We start from the raw sequence: 24,420 nt of genomic DNA on the forward strand, positions 1-24,420 counted from the left end.
ATTATGCATGCTCACATGAACTAAATTATTACAAATCTTATGCCACTGTTTGTATTTCAACAAATTACAACACATTTACTTTTACATGCTAAGTTAAGACACTTTTTAAGTTCCAGTGGGATCATGTTCACTTTCAGAGGCCCAGTTTTTCATTGTTATTTGCTCTGGATCGGTCCTTGGTGCATGTCAAAATATTGCATCCCAAATTAGAGGGGAGAGGCACTTACTCTGAGGCTCAGGGTAAGCCAGTCTGAGGAAAGTGTCAGCTCGGGGAAAAATAGGTGTTGATTACCCAGAGGCCCTTGCACATGAGACCTGCCTGCTTCTCCCACTCTGGACTGAGCTCCTGTTGCTTCTTATCTCCAACCAGCAAGGTGTTTAGTTATGCAGACCCCCCCAGCCTTCTCCCCAGTGCCTGCGGCCACCTGTCATATCAATCTCCCTCCTGGACCCTGCCTGATGTGGCAGCAGTCACAGATACATTGTTTGAGAACACAGGGCTGCATTGTCAGTCAGTGCTGTGTAAATATTTCCCATTTTGTTTCAATCAGCCTCCTGGGGTTGAGTTCAAAAAGCTCTGTGGTAATGGTATGAGGTGCGGTCAGTTCATAGGCCCTGGGCAAGATTTAATGTGTGATGTGTAATAAACATTGAAAACTGGTGCTCATTTTTAGTGTGCAGTTTGTGCAGAATCAGTAAAACAGAAACAGTGCATGAGTTCAAGAGTATTTCAGTTTCATCTTTGGGCCTTTCTTTATATAATCCCATACATATGCACATCACCCAGTACGAGCCGTGGCCAATCAATTATCACCTTATCCAATGTCTGTAGAGCTACAAACATCTTCATGCACACAACCAACAAAGTGGTAAGGAGCAGGGCTCTTAATCAAAAGGTTGGTGGTTCGATTCTTCGCCAAGGCACTGTTGCTGTACCTTTAGAGAAGGAGCTTAGCCCAGAATTGCTTCAGTAAATATCCAGCTGTATAAATGGATAACATGTAAACTAATAACCTATGTAAGTTATTCTGGATAGGAGCTTCTGCTAAATGACAATAATGTAATAATGCAATGTCAAAACAGGAAAAATAAGCTTTCTATACAAGCACAAGAAGATAATTTGGTGAACTAAATGACGCATTGCTCTTTCCCCTTAGTCCTGTCCACAAAGGTTCACACAAAGCCCTTATGAGCACATATGTGAACTGGCAAATGAGCTTTTGTTTAATGTTCAAAAAATGCCAAGATAATGCAATTTGATGCTTGGCTGTACCAAACATTACATATGCTGAACATATGGTAGTATCCAGTGACTTACTTAGCTTGCATTTTTACATGTTTACATTTATAGAGCTGGGTATTTACAGAAGCAATGCAACTTAAGCACCTTATTTAAGGGTGCAGGAACAGTGCCCTGTGTGGGAATTGAACCTGGAGTCTTAAGGTACAAGTCCGCACCACTACACCACACTGCTGCCCCTAATGAAAAGCGTAGGGCAGTAAAGGCTATTCAGTTAGCATTTCCATTAGACATTGGACACATTGGAGAACAAATGAATGGAAAAATGTCATTGCAGGGCAGTGCACTCTTCAGTTTATGAACCCTCTGCTACAGCATGTTCTGAGGTGAGACCAATTCACATGGTGGAGTAGATGTGACTGCAGAGCAGAAAATTTCTTTTTTGAACAGTACATGTGTTGGGTCAGCCGACTGGCTTGGGGTTTGGGATAAGACACACAGACACCACTTGAACTGTGACTGGAATCCACCCCATGGAGTTGAGCGACACAGGGGGAGCCCCTTTACTTGTGGCAAGGCATTGAGCTCTGGGGACCAAAGCCCAGCTGCATTCATTCTTCTGGGGACTTGCAGTAGGGTCATTTGGGGATAAGTGCCTGGAGTTGCCCAGATCCAGGATGCAAGTTGGGAGTGTAGCTGTCACTCAGCGGTGACAGATCAGATCCATGTCATAAGAAGAAAGCTGCAGCCAGACTCTCCTGCAAGCTCAAGCCACTTTTTTCTGGGGACAGTGCAAATCGTGTTTCTTGACATGGGGAGGTCTCTCCTCCTTCTGTGCAAGGTATGAGCCATGCTTTTGCATTCACTCTGCTGCGTGCCTGTTTAAATGGGCACCTGCATCACCTCCCTTTCTCCCTTTGTCTTCTTCTGTCTCTATCACTCTGTCTCTCTTTCTCTGTATCTCTCTCTCTCTTCTGGAGGCTGCAGGGACCAGCATGCTGACTTTGTGGGTGGAGCCGCTGTGGCCACGCCTGCAAGAAAAGCCGTGGCCCTGTAGGAGCCTTGCTTTCACAGACTTGTCATTGATGCTGCTGTTCTGTAAAAATTGAGCAGAACAAAAAAACTACCTTTTTTCCTGCACATCATCAGTCTCAACACTAACACTATGCCCCATGCCAACTGCCCTGAATGCTGACTGCTGACAGACGTTTAGTGTGAGGCAGGAGTGTTAAAATATGGCAGTTGTATACTTCCAATTTTGGTTATACTGCCAAATGTACAACTACTGTAGCTGCTAGCAGAAGGCAGAAACACAATGGCCAAACTATGTTAAAGGTTCTGTTATACATGTTATACACTGTTGTACTGTTACACTTTTATACAAAATACAGTGACATAGAAAGCTTTGGTTCATTCGGTTTTTTAATGTGCTGCAATATAGCTGCAACTGTGCTAATTTTAGCTTTTTTAATTTTATTACATCTTATTACAAGTGGCTACAATGAATATTGTAGTCATATCACAGTTTCTTTTTTATGCATTTCAGGTAAAATACAGTTTTGTGCATTCTTCCTGAAGATTTTAAAAAGTAACTAAAAACTGGAACTTTTGATTGCATTTTCACAAATCAAGTGGCAATAATATTGCGGCAGTGTGCATGCAGATCAATCCACCACACTCCAGCAGAGTATGAAAAATAGGAACAGAACAAACCTCTTACAGAGATATTCATGTCTGTGCTGTGGCTTCAGCATTTTAGACTGTTCTGTGACGTTAATCCCTAAACAGTTGCATTGTGGGAAAAACAAGAAGGGGACATTGCTCAGGAAAACAAGTGATTCTTTTTAAATCTGGCCTTACAAGTTACATGAAGGTAGAGTGTTGTGAACTTGCAAACCAGAAAACTCCCGTATAAAAAAGAGAGCAATATTTAATTTCACAAATGAGATGCCTGGGCAAATCTCCAAAAATGAGCAGAATAATTTGCCAGAAAAAAAGCCCATAAGAGCTGGGGTAATGTTGCTTTGAATACTTGTTATAAATCACCCCTAAAAATATCAAATCATTCATTACAGTAAATGAGTGATTTTTTTATTTATTTAGGGACACTGCAAGGCCCTGTGTAGCTCTGTCTGGCTCTAAGTGACATGTATTTTTAATATGTGAAAAAAGCTGGCATTTCTGACAGTTATGACAAGTAGGATTTCATTAGTTCATTATCTCCATGTTGGTCCCATTAGATACCAGCTCTGACAGAGCTGACATCATTGGCAAGGGGAAATAGAAGAGGTACAGCAGTTTGTTTGTTTGTGTGTGTGTGTGTGTGTGTGTGCATTATACACATGCATACATGTGTTGCACATGTGTTAGTGTGTGTACAGGTATCTCTGTGTGCCTTTGTTGTGCATGTGTGTGTGTGTTTGTGTGTCTTTGTGTGTGCATTTATGACATGTGTGTGAGTGTATTGTGTATATTTGTGCAAATACTACGCATGTGTTAGCATGTGTGCAGGTGTTTGTGTGTGTCTGTGTTTTGTGTGTGTGTACATGTTTAAAGGAGAGATTCATTTTACTGTAAACAGTCATTTTACTGTTCACTGTTTTGGCAGCATTGCCATGTCCTGTAAAACATCTAGAGAGAGAGAGAGAGAGATGGAGAGAGAGAGAGAGAGAGAAAGAGAGAGAGAGAGAGATGGAGAGAGAGAGAGAGAGAGAGAAAGAGAGAGAGAGAGAGAGAGAGAGAGATCCATCAGAAACAGCTAAAAGAATTGTAAGATTTTGACAGAAAATGTGAACAAGTGGTGATAAACCGTGGTCAGGAGGCTGCCAGAAGAGCTCCCTGATCGCAGGCCTTAAAAGACATGACGGCATTTCCTCTTGAGCCAGGCCACTTTGTTAAAAGAGTGTCGCATTATCATGGGGCCAGCTTTAACACAGCTTTTATAGTGCCACATGTCCATTTCAGCTCCACCTCAGGGCCTCTGTGAGTTTGCTCTGGAACTTCTCCTCTGGTCCAAAACCTCAGGCAGGAAGCTTACAGAAATTCAATATGGATTCACTGTTATCAGGACAGAGTTGATAAAGACTCTCTATTGTCCAATAGTGGCATTCTAATGCCCCAGAGAAATATATGCAGATTCACCAAATAGTTCACCTTTTAATATGAACAGGAGCCAGCTGTGCACAAGATGGAAAAGGAAAGTAGTTTCTGGCCTTTTTGAGAGATTGACTTTGTCGTGAGTGATGCTAGTGTACAGTATGCCTGCAGAAATCTGAGAGGTGCTAAACTGAGGAGAACCGGGTCACTGTTCACAACCGTGCTCTGCTCTTGACTGGCAATCAGAAATGTGTCAGATGAATGAGAGCTGGAGAGAGGAGAAAAGAAAATGTATTTTTCCTTTGCACTCATAACTTATTTAAGTCATGCTGGCTGTTGTTTGGCAGTGCTCAGATCCATTGCCTTTGGAATCCTCAAATTTAAAATGTTCCACATAACCAATTCTGCTGTATATCTCTACTGAGATGTATTTTCTTACCTCAGCCAAAAAAAAACAACAGAAAAAACAACAAACAACAGAAAAAAAAAACGCAGCTGACCCAATACATTGTTCTGTCATCTAAATTTTCTTGTTTTAACACAGATCAAAAGGGCTAATATTGGCCTTGTTTTCATGCGCTGCTGGATGGGTGATGCATGCGGAATCCTCAAGGCCTGCTCTGTTATGGCCTGTCATCTGCACAAAAAGGGCCAGGGGTTTTACCACATAGTTCTTTTCATTTTTTCCTGCTGTGAACAGCACCGCAGTGCTGGGGAAAATGAATTTGTCAGGTTAATGATAAAACCTGTCTCATTCCCCTGGCCACAGTGCTCACTGCTCTCTGCTCTCTTGAGTGGTGAGGCCCTGTTTGGGAAAATGGAAGCTGAATTTCAAACCCTGGCATCCGCGTCAGCTAAATAAGTCTCTGCTCTCACCTGGTGGCCAGCGCTGGAATGGACATGGATGGGGGGGTCGCTTCCCTGAGGGCCTCCTTTCATATCACCCCCGCAACCCCCCCCCCACACACACACACACACACACACACACGGTAGGAATGCTGAAGTGTGGATCAGCGACTTGAATTCCAATGCATTATTATCCTTAACCAAACAAAAGGAAGATATGTGTAAACATATATAAAGACCCCCCTGTAGGTGCAGGTCTGAGGCCTGGACTGTGTTTTTTCAAGGCCCCTGATAAGTCCTGGCCTTATTTTCCCCCAATTTAATTCCAACAAGAGAGGCCATGAAGCAGGGTGTCACGATGAGGGGTGAAGCCCTCACTGATTAGTGAGCATGGGAGAATAATTAGCGGGGTGGAGGGGGGTTGATGTTTCCTGGTCACCCTTCTGTATCGAACCCCCCACAGTTGGGCCTGACTCCAGCCACTCCTTGTTTGTAAAGAACAGCAATGATAAAGGGGAGTCTTGTTGCAATGTAGGTCACTCACACAGGAAGCCTTAGACAAGTGAGGCAAGGCCATACCAGGGCTGAATGGCTGATTTGCTCCACTCAGCGGCGTGGCCGGCGCAGCAGGGGCACGGAGGGGTGCGGAGGGGTCTGCAGTGGCGCTCTCTAAAGAAACATTTGCAATTCAGAAGTGGATGCGCATCGGAAGCGAGCACACAACTGATCGCATGTACATGCGTGCACAGGGACTGGGACTAGCTGCCAAGATGTAACCCCTCCCCATTCCCTTTTTTCATGTGGTCATGCACACATGTGCGGTGTGTGTCAGTCTGGTAAAAAGCATACAGCAGTGTTCTGTAAGATGCCATGACTGTTTGTGGTTTGGGAGCCAGCGCCGGCAGTTTTGGAATCTGTGGGTAGGTTCTGCACCTATTTCCGGAGCTGAAAAGCTCCACTCCACTCAAAATGTTATAAGGGCTGTTCTGTGGCAGGGCTTAGCTACTCTTGCAGCAGTGTTTTGAATGAGGAATGCACAGCTCTAAAAAGAAAACAATTAATCTGGCATTTCCAAGAAACTCAGGAAGAACCACAACATTTTAAGATGCACAGAGAGAAATGGGAGTGTAATGTATAAACTGCTGTCTGCACATGTAGCACAACTGCTCACAAAAACATTAACAGTATGTGGGAGATGAAATACCAGTGCAGTGAAAGTTTATAGCTATGTTTATCAGAGCTTTCTGTGTTTATGCAACACCATGAAAAAGTTCTTTTTCATTGTATAAATATAGAAATATTTTGGTAATTTACTAGCTGCATGTAAAAGAATTTTCTAAATGAAGCATGGAAAAATGGAGCATGCACAACATAATTACTTTTTTGTCTTTGCTTTGAGGATAAATTGATGCTAATTATTTCCTGCTAATTAATTCTTGGAAATTGTAAATATTAGGCCTTCATCTGCTGATCTATTGCTTCCAAAGCATAATTTCATTATTTCTCATTAAAGTAAATCAATTTGTCAAATTCGGTTATTACAGGAAAAATCAAATTTGCAGTACAATTGGTCATCTACTTATAAGTGAACAAAAATGTTCTGAAATGATCCAGTGATTAAGAAAGGACATCCTGATACACGTTAACTTGTTTTTTTCATGCCAGAAAAAAAACAAAAACTGAACTCAGCTCCAATATGAAAACTTTGTTTGTTAAGACATGTCAGAGTTGGAGTTCCTTTCCTGCAAACTGTAGTTATCTGTGGACAACAACGTTTCCAAGACACATGTTGTTTATTTTGAACAAAAAACATTTCAAAATGTGATGGAATCTGCTTGAACACTTCCGGTGGCAGTAAGAAGTTTGCATAGCTGTGGAACGAACAAACGTTTGTTGCTGCATGTAGGTGGAACAGAGCTGAATCATATCATTCAGCTACATGGCAGTTTGAATGTGAAGTATTTTGCAGAGTATGAAACGGTATATTAATTGCAGACATTTGTGAGTTTGTACTTCTGGTTTTTATTTTATCGAGATTCAGCAGCTATACTGTATATTGCTCAAGGCTCTAATAAGATGTGATTCAATTGTCACATCTTTTGCAGTTGATGCAATTTGCCAACATTACAGTAGGTGGCACTGAGCTGTCATTACTAACTAGGCAAGGGTGTGAAGGCTTTTGACAATTTCTTCAGTAATTAGATTTCAGTGGAGAGTTATTGATTGTTTTTGTGTGTTACTTTGATACTTTGGCAAACCTCTTGTTATATAGCTGCATACATTTTGGATGTCATTCTGAAACTCCAAATAAGGTTTTCACTATGTACTGAGACAGGCATCACAAACAAAGCTGCCATAGTTAATCACATCTGAGACACATAGACCTGATCCTGGAGCTTATATGAACAACTGTGATGGTCTGTTTTGGCCACATACGGTTACGCATTGCTGTTGGTCAAACAAAAACAAACAAACCAAAAAGCTACAGAAAAATTAAACAAATAAACAAAAAATATTTTGTCTACCGCATGGCTCTGTGAGATGAATGAGACATTCCCGCAGTAGCCTTGCTATTGTCATGCCTCCAGTTCACACCAAGACACTTAGTGGCTGATGCATGCAAAGTAGGCTGTGGAACAGAGCAGAGGTGGCCACTAAGGGGGCTGCCCAGGACTGTCTCCTCCTACTTCTCATGGACACTAGAGACACCTGGTGGTGTGATTTTTATTTCTTCATTTAGACTCCAGTTAAACAATTAGCTGGAGAGTTGGGATAAAAACCAGCAGGTTATGTGGTTCTGGAGGAGTGCAGATGTTGCAAGATGTTGACAGCCCTCCTGAGCACCAGGTGGTGCTATTCTTTATGGCCCCTGGTCTACCAGTGTCACACTTCCTTATGATGTCTATCTCTGTCTCTCTCAATCACATAGATTCGATGGACCAAGACAGCAGGCAGTGCCTCGGATCGATTCCAGGACTCCAGTGTCTTTAACGAGACACTGCGCATTACCAAGATCCAGCGCCACCAAGGTGGGCGCTATTACTGCAAGGCGGAAAACGGCCTGGGCTCGCCAGCCATCAAGTCCATCCGGGTTGACGTATATTGTGAGTGAACAGGCCTGTCTGGCTACAGCATAACATCAGTCTCTGGATTGCAGTTTCATTACATTTTCTGCTTATACTCAGTATCCATGACTTACTGTGCTTTCATTTTACATGGTTTGTACATCTGCATGATGATGTATAACCCATGAATATGGCTTACATTTACTGTAACATTAAAATAATTTTACATTGGCAGCATCCCAATGACAGTAGAGCCATTTCCCATTTCTACTGGTGAGTCCATTGCTCTAAGGCATTTCCTTGTCCTACATGTTTTAGATCTCTCCCTGCTCCAACACAGCTGATTTAAATGATCAGTTTGTTATTAAGCAGCTTCAGGAGTTCACAACGAGTTGATCATTTGAATCAGCTGTGTTGGAGCAGGGAGAGATATAAAACATGCAGGACAAGGGGTCCTCCAGGAGAGGTTTGGGAAACCCTGCTCTAAGGTCTCTGTAGTATGGCATCACTCGTGTAATACCAAACATCACTTCCTGTGCCTGTATCTCCCTCCTTTTTGCTTCATTATTATTTCATTTGTGTTCAACCAACGTAGTCCAGGTCTCCGAACCTGCTGATTACTCCTCTGCTCTTCACTGCTCCTCCAAAATACTCTGTCAACCTTTCTTCACACCGAAAACTGTGCCGCTTTATAGTGTATTATCCTCACTGCTTAATGTCCGGCCTTACATGTCCTACATCCTACACTGTGTCTAATTGATTCCAGAGAAATCTGGATCAAGCGCCTTGCTCCCTCACCATGGCTCCACAGTGCTGCCAGAGATGCGCAATCCTTTGCAGACATGAGTTTCTGTGAGCCTCCTCTGGTGTGCCAGTCGAGCTGTCTGTCCCTCTCCAGTGGGTTGACTTAGCCCCCTTTACAGAGGCTTGTGTCGGTCTGTTTGTCTGTCTGCCCGCGCAGGTTACCCAGCCCCTCCCCCCACCGCTGCTCTCTGCTACATCACAGCATCTGTGCCTTGAACCCTTTCATGGCTGACATGTTCAGAGCTCAGAGGGGATGAGGTGGGGGGAGTGGAGCAGCGTGGAGGCGGAGGGTGGGAGATGGGGAGGCTGGGCTGGGACCTGGTAAACAGACACGTAAAACTGTTATTAAGTGCCGCTCGTTGGCAGCCCTTATAATCGAGGGCTTGATTGATCAGCGGCGTTTTTTTTTCCAGAGGCGTTCTCAGTAGCCTCAGAGTTTATGAGCTTCACAAACAGCCATTCCTGAGAGGCGTTTATTTTATGGTCTGTCCTTGCTCCTCACGCTGGTAACAAGGCCTACTTACGTGCCCCTGCCCCCACCCCCACCTCCACCCACCGTCCTCCGGCACCAGTGCCAGAAACCTCCCAAACATGTTGCAGATCCCTTCTGCCAGTGCCCCTGAACTGCACCTGAACTGCAGTCAACGACGCTCCAGAACAGATCATGTCTTCCCCTGCCCCCAAGAGAAGGGTAACATGGGGGTGACTTGCCAGGTGACTCGACAGTGTGAGCTTCTGAAGTGGGCCCCCTGGGAGACCTGGTGTGAATAGCTCTCTCAGTGACACACCAGCGAAGATGGAAATGTGGCAGGCATGACATTTGCAGCCTCATTGCTGGAAATCGTCCCTGTGAAAGCACCTAAGGAGGGTGGGGGTCGTGTGGGGGTGTGATCTGCACCATTAAGATTCATAAAAACAGGAAGTTGGCCAAGCTGATCCCTGTCCTCTGCCGCCACACAGGTTCCCCAGGCCCCCATTCGGGTCCTTTCAGTGCGTGGTAAGCTTTCAGATAAACACTCTGGAGATGTGATTCCTGTGACGGTTTGAGATACTCCATTGTAACATGTTGATGTCTCGTCTCGTCTCCTGAAGTGCTCCATGGGCAGGAGGAGACAGAGAGGGGCATGCTGGAAGCAGCTGGCCTGTGCCCATTGATTGATTTTTTTTTTACTGTGGCACAGCTGGACAGACCTTTGCATTTCCCCTTAATGCAGCAACTTCACTTCCTTTTTGCTGCATAGGAGCCAGAAGCAACCCCCTGTGGCCAGTTGTAATTGATCTTTGCCTTACAGTTCCAACTATTTTTAGAGTTTTTGCTGGATTATTTTTTCCCTCCAATTAGCATGGAAATTGCTTTTTTTTTCTTTTTGTTTTTAAAATCGACAACATGCAAAGTCTCAAATGTGGCAACTCAATGGGAATTTGGTTTATTATGCAGCATGAAATAGCAGATACCTGTCCCCAACTTAAAAAAAATAATAATAATTAAAAAAGCACAAAATGCCATTATTACATGGTGCCTAACATGGCAGTATCAAAACATGTTGAACTAAACATTATAATAAAAGGAAGAGAGGGAGGGGCAAAGGAGGAAGACCATGAAGGAGGAGGGGTGAAAAGATTGACAGAAAAGAGAGGAAATCAGAGGCATTTACAGGTCCTTTTTGGATGGTTGCTGCAAAGCTAGGTGAACACAAAGAGACTCTGAGGTGCAGACAGCCTGCTTGAATCCAGTGTACCAATGAGGTAAATGGGTGCAGCCCTTGGTCTTACCTCCCCCTGTTGGTGGAAGCAGCTGTGCTCCATGGCTGCAGGGCTGTGCTGTACTTTTCAGTCAAATGGAGTCAAACTGACTGCCTTCAGAGCATGTGTGTACATGGCAAGTGTTCTGGTGCATCATTTGGGGAGAGTGGCAGATGAGGAGACACCTCCTCAAATTGCTCCCTTCCCCACTACCACCCTGCACATACACTAAAAAAACAGGCTTGAGATTTGAGATACATGGATGAAAACTATATGAATACATATAATATGTAGAATACATATAATATTAAAAAAGGGATCATCAATATTACTCCTGTGTTGACCTCATAATGCCATCAATGACTCGAGGTCACAGTGCAGATGTGAAGAAGAAACAACAAATAATAATAATAATAATAATAATAATAATAATAAATAGATAGATGGATAGATAGATAAAAACTAACCCTGGCACAGAAGCATTTAGTACTGCTGGGGTTGTAATTCAGAATTCAGAGGAGGAGCACCAGCATCTCACGTCTCATCTCATGTCTCTCCCAGCACCCCTCATGACTGTGAAGTAGGGAGCTGAAATGGAATTAGCTGGGGAGTAAGGAGGACATGATTAATGCACAAAAAACAGGAGGAGGATGAGGAAGGAGACTCTGATCCCCACAATGCACTGGGGTAGTAATGATGCTGGCGATTCTCAACAGTGGAGGCACAGATTTAGGAAATCTGTGGTCATTTATAACAGCAGGTCTCTGTGGAATGGGCGAGGGGGGATGAGGGGGTTGTACATTAGCTACTCATTAAAAAGTAAATCAGAAAAGTTTGAAGGCGGTTTCATTTATGTCCACACCTGTCGTTGTTGTACACCTCACCATGTTCTTGGTTAAATCTTTATGAGGTTAATGTCCATGTATGAGCTGATAATAAATCCTCTCAGGCCAATTAAATAAAGGCCTTTGGGGCCCATCCTGCTCTCATGCAGTGGCTGTGCTTGCTTTGTATCACACTTGGTACACTTGTACCACACCTGTATTGTACAGGTCTCATCTCTGAAAGATAATGAAACTCCAAGTATTAAAAGAGTAAAAAAGCAGGGTAAAAGAAAAAACTTTGCATACACTTGCATTCACAGGTATTTTCAATTTTCAGTGCTTTACTTATAAGTGAATGTTGCATTGGATATATATTGAATTTAAATTCTATTTCAACTATGTAAAATGAAATCAGTTCATAGCACTTGGCTGAAATATAGTACTGTTCTAGAATAAGCACTGAAACACAGTAGCTTTTGAGGTTACATACAAATAAACTTTTAGTGCAATATCACTTGCCCATTGATCATAAAAAGATATGTCAAACTCAATAACTATGTATGACATATGGTTCCAAACTCTGAACGTGCAGCACTGGTAGCTGTAGCTAATGCAATTGCAATGCCTCCATTTCATGCTGCTATAGTCTCATTTAAAAGAGCATTCATCAGAAAAAAGCTCTCAAATAAGCCCTATAAAAATAAAAATAACTATAAATTGCTGAAGGATGTTTAATCACTCAACACACCTGTCAATCAATCTCCTCTCCATACACCCATGAGAAGAGAAAGAAGCACATTATACAACTTGCTAACTGGCTTAGCTTGTTAGTGCTCACTATTATGACCCACACATCCCTCTTTTTCAAAGCATTGTTGAAAGATGGGTTGCTTTTGTTTAATGTTAGTGTGGCACATGAACGGCAGTACTGAACTGTCCTCAACAATTTTGTATGAAGCTCTGTATAGCATTAGCTAATTGCAAAAAGCTGATTTTACTCTTTGTTCCTTTCATATCAATGTATGGGTCACAGTGGTGTATTAGTTGCACCATTCCTTATACAGGAATGTGAATTATCCAACATTTTATAGCAGTGATTCACACCATGACATCACCATCCATCTTTAAATGAAGTCTGGGAGACTTAAAACGAAGTCCATAGATAAGCGATACACAAGTTACTTTTTATCACGGAACTGTGGTTAAAACAGACTCAAAGGGACTACTTCTCATTCATTTTAAGATCCTGTTAGTTTAAACAGGGCTAGAAAAATAGTCTTAATGGAGATGGTCTTAACTTCAACTCTCCCAGGCTTGAGGGATTACACACCCCCTCTGCAGTCTAATGCAGGTGGATGCACTGGGTTAGATCGTGCCAGATACTCTCCATGCTGTACCTCCGCTCAGAGGCTCCTGAGCCAGGCTGATAATTCTTAGTGTGTACACTGCATCTGGAATAGCATTGTTTTCAGCCTCTGTTTAATAACACTCTGTCAACATGAAACGTGAAACAGGCCCACATTCTCCTGTTGTTGTTGTTGTTGTTTTTTTCCCAGCTATTGCCTGACTTTTCTAATCAGAAGGTGCAAACAGGGGGCCCCTTGTTTTTGGTGCGTCCTGTGTCAGCCTCATGCCTCATGCCGTTGCCCACCTCCTCAGGAGGGGAGAGGGAGAAGCATGGCGTGGCCCACTGGCTGCTGCTCTCACCTTGGTGGTGGGATTACTCCTTTGTCCTTGCATTGTCTCCCCGCATTGACTGTCTCCCTTTGATCTTGACTGTGGGAAGCTTGCGAGAAACAAGATTAAGTGGATGTCTGAAAAAAAAAAAACGCTTTCCGGTAGAGGGGGAGCAGTGATTGTGAGAGTGTGGCACAACGCAAGGCATCACGTTTTGGCTGGCTCTGTGAGAAGAGTCTAACGAGCTTTTGAGCGTTTCCCCTCCTGGATGTGTGGAGCCCCTGGTCTGGGTGAAATTGGAACAGTATGAGCTCTGGAGCCTGTGCATTACGTTGAGAAAGCACGTCTCCGTCGGCTATGAATGTGGCATGCTGGGATATTAATAGAGACGGAGAAAGAAGGCCAGATCCTTGCCAAGGGACTGAAACGCATTCTGAATCAATCATGGCAGCAGCGTCAATGGGGCCCGGCTGCCGCAGATGGACTCAAATGAGGCATTATGCAGATGCAGCGAGTTTGCAAGCCTTCACATCATTGGTATTTGCAATCCCCACATTCAAAGAGGCTCAGATTCAATTTCTGAAGAGAAATGTGTGTATTTGTAATGGATGTGTGTGTGTATATAATGCTGAACGTGCGGGTGCGAGGGGACGTGAAGAGGTGGGGGGGACTCAGCTATTTTCATGAGGCTAAATTATCAATCTGGGAATGGAATTGAAGGCGGCTGATTTGAAAGTGCTGTAATAGATGCAAGAGAGAATTTATTGGCTGTCTGCTGTGAAGTGAATCGAAAGTACATGGACCCCCACGGCTGTCTGTTCAGGGTTATTGACTGGCATTGATATCATCATCTGGAAAGGTTTACAGCATCAGCTACCCTGGTGCAATGACATGGAAGCTTTGGAATGTCACTCTGGCTGATTTTAAATAGTCCATATTAATTTTACTCAATTTTACATTCTGATTACAATTTTATTTTAATGGTGGAGATACTTCAGACCTGGAAGTACTTCTTTTTGAATGACCTGGTGTAAGCAAAGAGATATCTGGTCTCTGGCCTTATTTGAATGGGGATCAAATGAATCAACACACGTGAATTATGCAGACATTTGTTTCCATACTTAATGGAAGCAATGCAGCATCAGGCTTCCACGCGATTCTTTCAAGGGCATTCTTTAGGGACAAGTCCTTCATCAGAGGATCAAATGAATAAACATTTATGTTAAAATATTATCATATTTCAACTTCAGACTAAAATTGCTTCATCTATATGTTGGCACTGATAGCCTCACCATGCCCTGAATTTAATGCTAATTGAGTCAAGTAGAGCAGAGGAGACATTCAGCCCTGAATGAATGCATGAGTTGGTCCCACCCATTAATTATTCCAGAGATTTGTTGATGCAGTTTATGCAGAAGATAACATGTCATATAAACCAATAAAGGTTGGACAAAGGCCAAACATCCTTGGGGCCTCCTTGGAGTCAATGGGATCTCTGAAGAGCCCTCTGGTATGCTGTACATAGTCTTCTCTATTGATGAGTCTTAAAAGACTTAGTTTTGCATGAATTACTTAACTTTCAGAAATGTCATCTCTGTAACAGAAAGCTCAACTCCTCTAAGAAATAGGAAAAACAAAGAAAACTGCAGCTCAGTGGTTGAAATTCTGAGTTCTTGCCAGTTGCTGGGTAGAGAAAAAACAAACAAACAAAAAAAAGTGGTGTCTGCACTCTTAAGGTACCTCCAAGGGAGTAGGGGGCTGGCTTGGCCTGGTTCTGAGTTGGTAGATAAATGAGAGAGAAGAGGGACCCTGGCAGATGACATCGTCTTTAGGAACCAATACATAGAGTCTTTACTGCTGAATTCAGAACCGTGGGACTTGCTGTTCCCTTATCTCCATTCCACTGAGGGGGGTGGGGCCAGGACAGAAGTCATCAATTGATCAAGTTTCACCCAATCAGGCAATACAGTCAAAAGACTGACACATGCTGCTAATAAGGAGAGAAGTGCTCCAACACATGGATGGATACTGACATTGTTTTGTGCTGATTCCCTGAAGGCTCTTTTACTGTTAGCAGTGAGCAGTGGCAAGGGGTAGAGCTGTAGAAAAGGGCTTTGAGTCCTGGATAGTGTTACTATTGTGCTCCTCTTGACATACAACAGCGTGTGTGTGTGTGTGTGTGTGCGTGTGTGTGTGTGTGTGTGTGTGTGTGTGTGTAAAGGAATTCTGCAATTCAGATTGAATTAGTATGTGTTCATAGTTAAATACTGCTACAGCTAGGACAGCTACTTGTATTGCAAACATGTGTATTCATATGAGTGTTTGTGTATGCCTGTGTGCCTGCCTATCTGTATGTATGGCTGTGTGTAGGTGTGCTTGTATACATACGTGAGTTCATCCATGCAAGTGTGGGTGCATGCATGAGTGTCTGTCTGTTTGTGTTTGTGTGTGTCTGTGCAAGCATGGAAATATTTGAATGGTATATAAATGTAGACAGTATGCCCCTCAGAAATGAATTACTGAGGTCTGGTGGGGTGCAGGTACTCTGTGCAACTCTGTGCTCAAAGGACAGCCTATAAAAGCCTTTGTCTGAGGCCATTCACATGAAAATGTTGAGACAATTATTCATTGCTTGTTAAAAAAAGCAGGTTGAAGAGTACTCCAAATGGAGTGCTGGCAGGTACCAGGTGACCCTCTACACTGAACCTTGCATGGGGTTGTGGCCCTCAAAAACTTTACTCAGCACTTCAGAGTCAAGGGTGCTCTTATGGAACAAAATTACCATTAAAATCATGGATAAGAATGATTACTGAAGACCACAGTTCAAAACCATTTAGCCTCTTTGATTTACATAATTAGTCAACATATTGGCAATATTGTAAATGCATCAAGTTTTTGCTCATATGTTTAAAAATACTAATGATGCACGAGTGTATTTTTATCATACTTCTGAGTTGAGTCCCTGGGGGACAACCTGATTAGCAGAGCAGCAAACCAGTAGTCTCTAAATGTAAATTTATTATAGTATTGGTGTAATTTCTTTAGTGTCTGAGTGTGCTGCAGGTTGTAGTTAATACAACACCCGAAGGAAGACAGCAGCAGCCTGTTCTGTCGTTAATTATTTATGACTATTTTCCTCCCTGTTCAGGTATGGGATGTGAAATAATCTTATTCCATGTTCTGATTTGTGTTTACTGTCAGTTGAAAGTAACGGTTATGAGTGAAACAATGCTGTTGTGTCTACACTTTTAAGTTAGCTAGCAGTTTTGCTAGCTATGCTACGTACGTGTGTGTGTGTGTGTGTGTGCGTGTGTGTGTGTGTGTGTGTATGTGTGTGAGATGTCTGTCAGAGAGAGAGGCAGGAATGAAGGAATAGCATGGTGGAGAATGTGAACAATAGCCATAAACAATGGGCAGGAAACTGTGGGCCTTCTAATCATTTGCCTCAGTCGGATACCATTTTGCCTCGAATGTATAAAACTTGAAGCACTGTTGTCTAGTTAAAAATGTGTGAATGTAGCCTAACCTAGTGATTGACATGGCCATGTTTGGGCATGTTCCCCCCCTCCCTCCTTAGAAGTGATCTTGACCATGCATGTTGAGGGCCGTAGAGAAAGAACCTTAGCCTTCCTTGCTTCTTGCTTGTAGGAGGCCTTTGAGATTGGTGTCTCTTTTGTGCCTGCCAGAAAACGGCTCACTTTTGCTTTCTGCGAGAGCTGAAAGCCAGGCCTCAGGTGGGGCTGTGACTTTCAGAAGGATTACTGAACCTCAGAATCTGCATTGATGTCATTCACACACACTGGATTCATCTAGTCTTTCAAGGGACATGGTGAAACCCTGCTATTGTGGATACTATTTAAGCAGTGGTCAAGAAGTGATGGCATCCATTAGATGTTTTTGTCTATGGCTTTTGTGGATGAAAATAGAACCAAAATCCAGTGCTTCAGAATGATGAAACACAGAGGAAGGCAACCAACATCATGACATCCCATCATAACATTGTAACCATACTGCTGGATTTGGGTGATTGTGGCATCTGTAAAAACAAAAAATTGAGGTGCCTAATGAAAAATCTCATAATCAGGTGTGCCTCCTAATGGTACATTTTGGCCCTCTTGTTTCAGTCCAGCGATCTGAAAGCACGTTGCTCATCTTTGACATAATGGGGTGTTTTTGCGTGCTGAAAGCTGAAATGCAAATGTCAGTGAGGTCTCTCTCATTACCTGTTATCAAGCTGAGATAATTATTAGCCCAGTGCATCCTGGGCTATGTTCATTGCAGCCTTCCATAACCCAGTGCTGACAGCATTGATAAGCCAGTGCATGCGCTGTCTTTTTTAAAATTACAGCCCTAGATTGAAAGCTGCACATTATTCCACCTCTGTGCACCCCCCCATTCCCTCCCTCTTTCCACCCCCAAAAAGGAGGGTTTGGAGGTTTAGTCTGTAATTGTTATTCAAATGGAAGTCTGCTTTGAAAAAAAATACACTCATGTTGTTATCATTGTGACAGAGCTTGCTTTTAAAGGAGTGTGGTCTCAGCTCACATGCAGTTTAGTTAACTGTTGCTTGACTCTTAGATGTCCATGCAGTCAACAAACATTACTCACATAAAAGGTAATTACTTGCTAGTAGAAAATGCATTATTATTACTGTTATTATGTCTATTACCAAACTATAATGAGATGTTAATACTGTTATACTGCTATAATATTGTGGTGCCACTGTCATTTTGTATGTCTTAGAATGTCTTTTAGAATAGCTTCACACATTTGAAGATGTCCTAAAGATGTTTTTGTAAGGTGCACAGCACTGTTACAGGTTCCCTGGGTTCTGCTCATGCACCTTGGTTGCAGAGGTGCATGATTACAAAGGTTCTCAATTTGATCTAAGTTAGCTGGCTATGCCGGTCAGTTGACCTTAGTGCCCACCTCCTCAAAATACACATTAAGTGTTGTCTTAGTTACAGTATCTAAGTGTTACCTGTTATCTTACACCTCCAAATTGTTCTGCCATAGGAGGGGCCTTAATTAGTGAAGTCAGTACAGATACACATTTCCATATGTAGTTCCATATGTATACACTTATCTGCAAGTGAAAGAGAGTTCTGATAACCTCTCCTGCCTTTGACTATGGAGTGAGTGTCCACATTCAAATATTTGCTCATTTGTACAGCTGTGATTGTGCTGGAGTAATTAAGTATAGACACAACAGCAGTGTGTCATATGAGGACAGAACCTGTGCAACCCTTGGATAACCCTTGGATCAAACATTACTCCACTACACAACGCAGATTGTCAGAGTCCAGCTACACCCACTGCCATATGAAGATGAGTTGTGGCTAGTCTTTACTCCTCCTGTCCTCATTGACAAATACATATATGAGGAGGTTTAGCACAAGAATAAATAACTGCATGGCTGGATGATCCTTATAATGAAATGAGGCATCCACAGAGCAAAGAGCTGCAGTGGGGCATCATGGGAAATTTCACATGAGGATTGGTGGCACATCTCAAGTGATAGGAGACTGATGTGTGGATTTGCATTTGGTTTTAAATTTATCAAGATTTAAAACCAAATGCAAATCCACACAGTGGTCATATGCTTTTGATTTCAGGGAACATGGGGTGGCAGTGTCAAAGTGGGGTTGGAGCTGGGCTTGAAGCCTGAAGTTGTCAATTAGATGGGCAGGATGGGTACTGTCACTGTACCTGTGAGCAAGGCAATTAAATAACCTGGAATGCCTCTGTAAATACTCAACTGTAGGAATGAGCGAAGGAATGGGCCTGTTCTTGGGCTGCTTCCTCTTAGCCCATTGTCAAATAAGTATTCTGTAGTACATATCTGTCTGTTGGGCAGACAATCTTCCTCTAATCACAGAACAAAAGGATCAAGACCTTCAGAGAATGACCAAAGTGATGTCTACAATCGTTTTTTTATGTTTTTTTATGAGACAGACAACGTCATACAGTAATGTCTAGAGACACATTACTGTCATGACTGCGGCGTCTTAGCCGGTTGTTTTCTTTTCCCTGTCCATGTGCTTTTGTTTTCCTTGTGTTCTGCCCTGCCCCGCTCTCCGCCCTGTCTCCGCCCACCTGATTGTCTCGACCTGCCTGCCTGCACACCTGCTTCCCATCACCTCATCAGCCTAGCCCTATATCTCCCTGCTTGTCTCTGTCTTGTTTGCCAGTTCGTCTCAGTTTGCTGTTTCGCTACTCGCCGTCTGTTCTGGTTTGCCTGTTGGTTCCTTTGCTTTGCCTGTTTATTCTTGACTACGATTTCTGGACCTGATTTGTGGAATGTTTGCTGTGTTTTTCTGGTTTTGGACTTTGCCTGTTGTTTCCTGACTTCGTTCCTCATTCTTGCCCTGTGGTTTTGGTCGCCGTGTCTGTCAGTTTTTGACTCTGCCTGCCCTGACTTCGTTTTGTGGATTACCCGTTTGGATTATTAAACCTGTTTTTGGCATCCATCTCCTCTGTCTGCGCTTGAATCCCTGCCTGAGTTCTGACACATTACCTTACATTATTGTCATTTAGCAGATGCTCTTATCCACAGTGACTTATGTAGGTTGCAGTTTCATCCATTTATACAGCTGGATATTTAATGAGGCAATTGTAGGTAAAGTACCTTGTCCAAGGGTTCAACAGCAGTGCCCCAGTGGAGAATCAAACCAGCAACCTTTCAGTTCATGAGGCCTGTTCTATACCACTACACTTCTGCCCACACCTCCTCTGTGACAATTCCTCTGTGAACTCAGCTTGCATATATTGATGCAAGAGTGTTCTGGGCACATCATAGTTTCTCATGTATTTTATTGTCATTATTTGTACTGTTATGTAGAGCATGGTGAGGAGAGAGGAAATGGAAAAGACCTGCGTCGGGGTCTGTATTAATGAACTCCTGATGTGTCCGTTTATTTATTTAGTGTAATGAAAAAAGCCAGCACCACCCCCCCCCCCCCCAAAACAATATAGATCTCACTACATCTAACAAACACCCCTTTCATTCGCTTGTTTCCTTGTTGCCATTTTCTTGGAAGTAATTGCTCTTACCTGAGCTACTACAGTGGATTCTCAAAGAAATATTGACCAGCACTACATTTTAATTAAAAGATTGTAGAGCAGAAAGACAGTCAGCTTCTAAGTCAAACTGGCATGAGTATTTTGTGTGTGTGTGTGTGTGTATGTGTGTGTGTGCGTGTGTGTGTGTGTGTGTGTGTGTGTGTGTGTGTGTGTGCATGTATATCGCTATACATATAGATACTGTTTATATGAATTTATACATGTATGTATTTATCTTGTACTGATGCACATGTGTGTTTGTTTGAGTGTTTTGGATGTAGTATGTTTGACATATGCAAATATATTTTGTGCAAAAATAGTGCTCTGTAATGTTAAATATGCTTGTGTTCCAAGAATGTGCCTTAAATTGGATGCATCAGGTTGGTAATGATGACATATTTGTGCACGAACCAGAAAAAAAAACACTAAGGCAAGTTGATTATCTTACTAAACAGGTTTTAAAACAAAATGTGGCAAATAATGGCCAAAGCCACACAGGAAAACCCAACACAATGTGAGATGGACATTTTTATGTTGGTTGGATTTATATGCAGAATATAATTAACAATTGAGTTTAACTGTCGTATCTTTGGTTTCTGAAAATCTAATTGTATAGTACTAACAGTACATATTGATTTTGTGTAATCAAGAATAAGCACTGACTTTGCTTATTTGAAAATGTGTTAAGGAGTCATTAGATGCAGTGTCTATTCTCTAACACCAAGCTAAATAGCTTGAGGCACATACAAAAACATTTACTTAAGACAATTCTCATTTTATTGCCATATATTTAATGTGTATCACAGTCACTGAAAAGTAAATTTGAACTGGTGTTCTTGTGGCTGTGTTGGCTTTTCATGTTGACTCCAAGGCTTGATACATAGCCAGCCAATGATTATCTCTGTGCTGGTTTTGCATGCATATTGAATTTTTGCAGAGGCCGTTGATGAATGACAAGCACCAGGTGGACAGTACATTTCACACCAAGCAGATGCCTTCTGGGGACCTCGTGCTGAAGGCTGTACTATCTTGGTTCACATACCCCATGTTTTTGGGGTTTGTCCGCGGCGGAGAACAAGACAGTAAAAATGCATTTGAATTGAATTGTTCATATAATAAGCCATTAACCACAGGGTCTCTATGAGCCACCACAGGTGGTCTGTTCATTTGACAGTCATGCAGCTTGTCCTTGGATGCCGAGGCCATGTTTGCATCTCAGTTTATCCTTCAAAACACTGTAGGTACCATACAGATTGAGGTCTGGGAAGAGTTGAGTTCTTGCTATGCAGTGCCTCTGTCTGGGAACATGACTCACAGCCATTTCCAGAACTAATTGTGAAGGAGAACCCCAGGGTCTGCTGTGGGCATAAATGTGCAACTGTGCAGCCAGGAGCCAGAGAGGGAACCATTATGGCTCAGATAATTAGAGGATCACAGCAGGGTGGACGCAGGTGCCCTATGCCACAGTCTCCCTCCTCTCTTGTCAGATTTCATTTCACTCAGTACATCCAAAATCGGATGGGACTCTGTGTTTCGGTGTCACTGTTTTTCTGCCCTGAGGGTCTGTTTCAGCAGAAGTTTTGAGATGGGCCCATTTTCATACAGCAACAGACTTCTGTAAAAGAGAATGAATTCAGGACTACATTGTGCAACTGCATGGTGTTCTCACATTGCACTCTCTGTGTAGCAGAGTGGGGTTGCAAAAAAGGTATAAGGTGCTTTAGCCAACAATGCTCTTGTAAAAATCCAACTGTAGAAATGTGATACAGAATTCATAAAAGGAAAATCATAAGCTCTGTTCCCTGTCCTGGTACACAATGTAGTGATGCAGAGTCCCAGAATAAAGTTTATCTTGGGACAAACCCCTCCTAACCAGACATTTCTCTGCTTCTTCTCCACAGACCTGGATGACCCTATTGTGACAGTGCACCAGAGCATTGGTGAGGCCAAGGAGCAGTTCTACTACGAACGGACTGTGTTCCTGCGATGCGTGGCCAACTCCAATCCTCCAGTCCACTATAGCTGGCGCCGCGGGCGTGAAATCCTCTCCCAGGGCTCCGACAAGGGCGTGGAGATCTATGAGCCTTTTTTCACACAGGTAGGCCACGCCCATCTCCCATTCAACAGTGGCCTTATCGCTCACATAGCAGGGTACCTCCTGAGAATGTTTGCTCTGTGGACACAGAGGGGAGAGTCAATGTTAGACTGGCAGTTATACTTATATCTGATCCCTGACAAAGTAGAATTTTTGTGCAAATGTTTGAGTTTTCAGACCTAATTGAGTTTAATATTTCACAAACAACAGGCTGGAAATGCCACAAAATTTATGCAAAAGGGACTATACTTCTCAACACTCCAGCTTATGCTGTGCATCAGAGTGAAAGTAGTAGAGTTTGAAAAATCAATAAATGGGAAAGCTTTATTTGCATTTACTTTTGCTTTACCTGGTTTGTAATATGAATGGGGGAACATAGGATAAATGGATTAAAGGTAACATGTGACTATTTATCACCAGAGAGGAAATCACAAGACTGCAATATGTCAATGGAGATAAAGCTGTTGAATTTGAAATGTTAAATGAAAACAGAACACAGAAGAATTTGAGGAAGATGGAGGGGGCCTTTGTTTGGAACAAGATTTAACGGCATCAGTACATGGGTGTTTGTTTCCCTGTCCAATCCGAGCGCTCTGCATTAGACAGCAACATTCCACTTCCATCTGGGCACTTGACATTTTAGCTCTGATGAGGGCCCTGCCTGAAAGCCTTGATGTTTTACCTTTGTAGTCCATTGTTAGACTGTCTCATGGTGCTTGCTGAACATTATGTCAGAACATCACACCAGTCTGTAAAAGAAAAGAGGGGGGATACTACTACTGAGGGGAGATACCCAGGTCTGCTGAGAAACTTTGAAAGGTGGAATTCTTGCTCTCTCTACCAGTATGGGGATTTGGGTGCAGGTGGGGGGTTTAGAGGGATCTGACAGTGGAGGTCCGCAGTGGACAGGCTGGAGACTGATGCGCACAATCAGAGAAAAGAAGCTGTGTCTGGTGCCATAGCTGCCCAAGCCTGGGAAGCTGTCCCTGATGCTGAGTCATCTCATGGAGTGGTGTCATAGATATGGATAGAACAGTGAGACGGAGCCTGAAGTGGCATTTCAGACTCCGGAAGGTAATTGTTTTGTTAATTAGCGCAGGCAGACGTGTCATGCGGGGCGTCATTACCTTTATTTCCATTCTTTATTCTGTTCGTTTTGTTGATGTGAATGCTGTTTTCCGAACTCTGGTGCGCACCAGGATTGTCCCTGAGTCCTTCAGAAAACGGGGGTCTGGGGTACGATTCACCTGAACTCCAGTGCGGTTCGCATTTGGTGTGAAAGCTATCCGATCTAAAACCAGGGAGCAAATGCTACTGATGACGTATAATTTGTTATTTGCTTGTCGCATCTAAAAACTATTCGGGAAATAATTGCAGGTAGCTACACTGTTCACTCACCTTGACGGGATGCGTGTATGCTCTGCAAGCAAAGCTGAAAATTCATTTCACATTGCCGCCTGTCTCCGCAAAAACCTCCTTATCTGAACAGCTCACATCACTCTCAGACAGTGGGACGCATTTATGGCATAGTGAAAATGCCAAACATGGTTACTTTGGTGCTGACACCATATTAACTTCAAGATGAATAAGAGAACTAGTGTGACTTTACATTTTGCCTCCCTTTTGCATCGTTGCCTAGCGACATTGGTAAATAAAAGCTGCACGTTCCTTATGTGTTGATGATGTAAAAAAACCAGGGTTTGCAACCAAAAAATGTAATGTGAAAGGAGACCAGCGGGGGCTGGGGGAGGGAGGAATAATCACACTCGAGTTCAGACCAGTGTACCAGAGTTCGGACCAAGTGTGAAAACAGCCTGTCTGTCGAGCTTGTAGACGGCTGGTGAAGTTTTCTTATGCCTGTTCTTGAGGGTTTTTGATGTTGATCTGAGCCACATCCAGGAGTCCCAGCATGGGTCCACCCCGCCACTCGGCATGATGTCTTACCAGCCGAGTCAGGCATCTCCCTGT

General features: G+C 43.0%; 1 protein-coding gene across 2 annotated transcripts in view; it reads left to right on the top strand.

The window, feature by feature from the left end:
- Positions 1-24,420, top strand: part of mdga2a (MAM domain containing glycosylphosphatidylinositol anchor 2a) — a 230,199-nt gene that overhangs the window by 85,544 nt on the left and 120,235 nt on the right. For both annotated transcript variants that reach the window (XM_036542144.1, XM_036542145.1), the window contains exons 3-4: positions 8,112-8,286; positions 22,259-22,455. In XM_036542144.1, the coding sequence (XP_036398037.1) occupies positions 8,112-8,286; positions 22,259-22,455 (372 nt within the window). The remainder of the gene's footprint in view (positions 1-8,111; positions 8,287-22,258; positions 22,456-24,420) is intronic.

The sequence above is a fragment of the Megalops cyprinoides genome, chromosome 12 (genome assembly GCF_013368585.1).
Source record: "Megalops cyprinoides isolate fMegCyp1 chromosome 12, fMegCyp1.pri, whole genome shotgun sequence".
NCBI lineage: Eukaryota > Metazoa > Chordata > Actinopteri > Elopiformes > Megalopidae > Megalops > Megalops cyprinoides.